This window comes from Erythrolamprus reginae, chromosome 11, assembly GCF_031021105.1.
Source record: "Erythrolamprus reginae isolate rEryReg1 chromosome 11, rEryReg1.hap1, whole genome shotgun sequence".
Taxonomy (NCBI): Eukaryota; Metazoa; Chordata; class Lepidosauria; order Squamata; family Dipsadidae; genus Erythrolamprus; species Erythrolamprus reginae.
Window position 1 is genome coordinate 7,800,108 of NC_091960.1, and position 3,707 is coordinate 7,803,814.

At 50.7% G+C, this 3,707-nt stretch overlaps 1 protein-coding gene across 1 annotated transcript; it reads left to right on the forward strand.

The window, feature by feature from the left end:
- The first annotated feature begins 777 nt into the window (after positions 1 to 777).
- LOC139174383 (C3a anaphylatoxin chemotactic receptor-like) lies at positions 778 to 3,310 on the forward strand. Its single transcript, XM_070764702.1, has 2 exons — positions 778 to 791; positions 2,347 to 3,310. Exon 2 carries the CDS (start codon positions 2,351 to 2,353, stop codon positions 3,308 to 3,310), a length of 960 nt encoding a protein of 319 aa, XP_070620803.1. The 5' UTR covers positions 778 to 791; positions 2,347 to 2,350.
- The last annotated feature ends 397 nt before the right edge of the window (positions 3,311 to 3,707 follow it).

The following is a 3,707-nucleotide window of genomic DNA, read 5'->3' on the forward strand; positions in this document are numbered from 1 at the left end:
AGGCTCCCCTCCATGGGAAACCCCACCTCCGGACTTCTGTATTTTTGCGATGCTGTAGGGGAATCCCAGCAGCACAAAAATAGGCGCTTCACTGGCAATGGAAGTCTGGAGGTGGGGTTTCTCAGCGAGGGGAGCCTCAGTGAAATCGCAGCATCGCAAAAACACAGAGGTCCGGAGGTGGGATTTCGAGGACTTCGGTGTTTTTGCGATGCTGCGATTTCACTGAGGCTCCCTTCACTGGGAAACCCCACCTCCGGACTTCTGTTGCCAGCGAAGTGCTCGTTTTTGCGATGCTGGGATTCCCCTGCAGCATTGCAAAAACATGGAAGTCCGGAGGTGGGGTTTCCCATGGAGGGGAGCCTCAGGGGGATCCCAGCAGCGCAAAAACGGGTGTTTCGGCTGGCAAAAGGGGTGAATTTTGGGCTTGCACGCATTAATCGCTTTTCCATTGATTCCTATGGGAAACATTGTTTCGTCTTACAAACTTTTCACCTTAAGAACCTCGTCCCAGAACCAATTAAGTTTGTAAGACAAGGTATCACTGTATATCTATATACACATAGTAAAATACATGATGAAGGTTATAGAGAAGATACTCATAGTAAAATATATCTAAGAAAGAATAGAAAAGAAGGTATAGTAATAGAACATATCAATGAAAGAATAGAAGAAGAGATATAGGAATAGAAGAAAGGCATAAGAGATATAGGAGAGCAATAGGACAGGGGACGGAAGGCACTCTAGTGCACTTGTACTCGCCCCTTATCGGCCACTGAGGATACAGTCCAAAGGTAAGCAATTTATAGTAAAGATTTTACTGCAAGACTAAGCTCTCTACGAGGATCTGAACTACTAATGGTCAAGGGAAATTAGCGGGAGGTTAGAGTAGAAGGAATTCAAGGTGGGCTGGATTTTTGTATCTTTTTGTAAGGGACTTGTGACTGGTGATATGCTTGATCCCTCCTTCAAGCTCATCCTTGTTATCTCCTACAGCACATATCAATGTTTTCTCAAGGTTGGGAAACATCGATCTAGAACCAAATCTTCATTAAATGACAGAGCTGGCAGCATAAATTATCCTTTCTTAGCTCTGTGATCCCTGGCAAACAAACTGCACTGCCTGTTCTGGATAACGTTTGGGGGGGGGGGGGCGTTTGCCCAGGTTCGCCTGGTGCACCAGTTGCAGCCCTATTTGGACTGGGAGTCACTGCTCACAGTCACTTGTGCCCTCATCACCTCGAGGTTCGACTACTGTAACACTCTCTACATGGGGCTACCTTTGAAGAGTGTTCGGAAACTTCAGATCGTGCAGAATGCAGCTGCGAGAGCAATCATGGGCTTCCCCAGCTATGCCCATGTCACACCAACACTCTGCAATCTGCATTGGTTGCTGATCAGTTTCCGGTCACAATTCAAAGTGTTGGTTATTACCTATAAAGCCCTTCATGGCATCGGACCAGAATATCTCCGGGACCGCCTTCTGCCACACGAATCCCAGCGACCGGTTAGGTCCCACAGAGTTGGCCTTCTCCGGGTCCCATCGACTAAACAATGTCATTTGGCGGGACCCAGGGGAAGAGCCTTCTCTGTGGAGGCCCCGACTCTCTGGAACCAGCTCCCCTCGGAGATTAGGATTGCCCCCACCCTGCTTGCCTTTTGCAAACTTCTTAAAACTCACCTCTGCCATCAGGCATGGGGGAATTGAGACATTTCCCCCTGGCTTATATAGTTTTATAATAATAATAATTTATTAGATTTGTATGCCGCCCCTCTCCAAAGACTCGGGGCGGCTCACAACAACAATAACAATACAATAGTAATACAAATCTAATATTAAAAAGAACAAGTTAAAACCCATTATTACTAAAAAAAAATCAATACTACACAATCACACCACACTCAAATGCTACAAGTCAGAAGGGAGGGGATTAGGCCCCCCCCATGCCTGGCGATATAAATGGGTCTTCAATCTCCGGGGGGGAGCTGATTCCAAAGGGCCGGGGCCGCCACAGAGAAGGCTCTTCTCCTAGGTCCCGCCAGACGACACTGTTTAGTCAATGGGACCCGGAGAAAGCCAATTCTGTTGGACCTAATCGGCCGCTGGGATTCATGCGGCAGAAGACGGTCCCGTAGGCATTCTGGTCCGATGCCATGAAGGGGCTTTATAGGTCATTACCAGCACTTTGAATTGTGTCCGGAAACTAATCAGCAGATAGATTTGTTTATTATATACTGTTTTATTATTGTTGTGAACCGCCCCGAGTCTATGGAGAGGGGCGGCATGCAAATCTAATAAATAATAAGTATTAATCACGGATTTCCTCCTTGTTCTTTTCTCATTGACAGGGAGATGTCAGCAAACCTGAGTGCCAATGGCTCCTCCCAAGTGCCCATGGAGGAAACCTCCGTGCGTGACATCATAAAAGTGATCACAGGGGTCATCTTCAGTTTCATCTTCCTGGCCGGTGTGACTGGGAACGGGGTGGTCCTGTGGGTCACCGGCTTGAAGCTGCGATGGACCTCCAACACCGTCTGGTTCTTCAACCTGGCCTTAGCCGACTTAGCGTCCACCTCCCTCATCCTCGTCACGGTGCTCAACTTGGCTCTCGACCTGCACTGGCCTTTCGGCTCCGTGGCTTGCAAAGTGGCCAACTGCCTCTTCGGCCTGAGCGTCTGCAGCGGCGTGTTGCTAATCAGCTCCATCAGCGTGGACCGATGCGTCTTGGTGGTGGCTCCCGTCTGGTGCCAGAACTACCGCACCTCCCGGCTCACCTGGGCGGCGTGCGGGTTCCTCTGGCTGCTGTCGTTGGCGTTCTTCGTGCCCAGCTCCTACTTCTTCACCCAGGTGTCCGTGGATAACAACAACCGGAGCTCTTGCAACAACCTGGACATCTTCCAGGACTGGCAACAAGCCGAGGTCCTCACCATTTGCATTTTCCTCTACCAGTTCCTCCTCCCCTTGCTGGTGATCTCCGTGTCCTACACAATCCTGGTGGTGACCATGAGCAAGAAGAAGCTGAACAAATCCAGCAAACCCTTCCTGGTAGTCACCAGGGTGGTCTTCTGTTTTTTCCTCTGCTGGCTCCCTTACCACGCTTTGGCTCTGGCTAGGATCTCCATGGATCGGGTGCCCGAGAGCATGAGGCTGGTGGCCATTCCCCTCTCCAAGTGCCTGGCCATGTTCAACAGCTGCATCAACCCGTTGCTTTACGTCTTTGTCGGGCAGGAGTTCCAGGATGCCGTCAGGAGGTCCTTGCTGCAGGTCTTCAAGACCGCTTTCGAGGAAGGGCCCCTGGGCGCCAACCTCTGAGAGCGGGCGCCAGGAAAGCTAGTTTCCCCCGGCAAAGGAGGGCATGCTCAGACTATCAGGAGTGGCAGCAGCAGTGGGCTACGAGCCGGAACGATAAATTGCGCTCGCCGCCGCGGCTCGTAAGTTCTTGCGGGGCCAGGGCGATTTTGCTGCTGCACCTGTGGAGGTAGCAAAAGCGCGCACGTAAAACCTCGCCAAAACACAGGTGCACCTGTGGCTCTGCGCATGATTTTGCTACCTCCACAGGTACAGCAGCAAAATCATGCTGGCCCTGCAAGAACCTATGAGCAGTGGCGGTGAGCACAATTTAGCGTTCCGGCTCGTAGCCCACACCGCTGAGTGGGAGGGACAGAGAGACAAGAACTAAAAACTAGGTTTTAGGGTTTTTTTTAAAAAA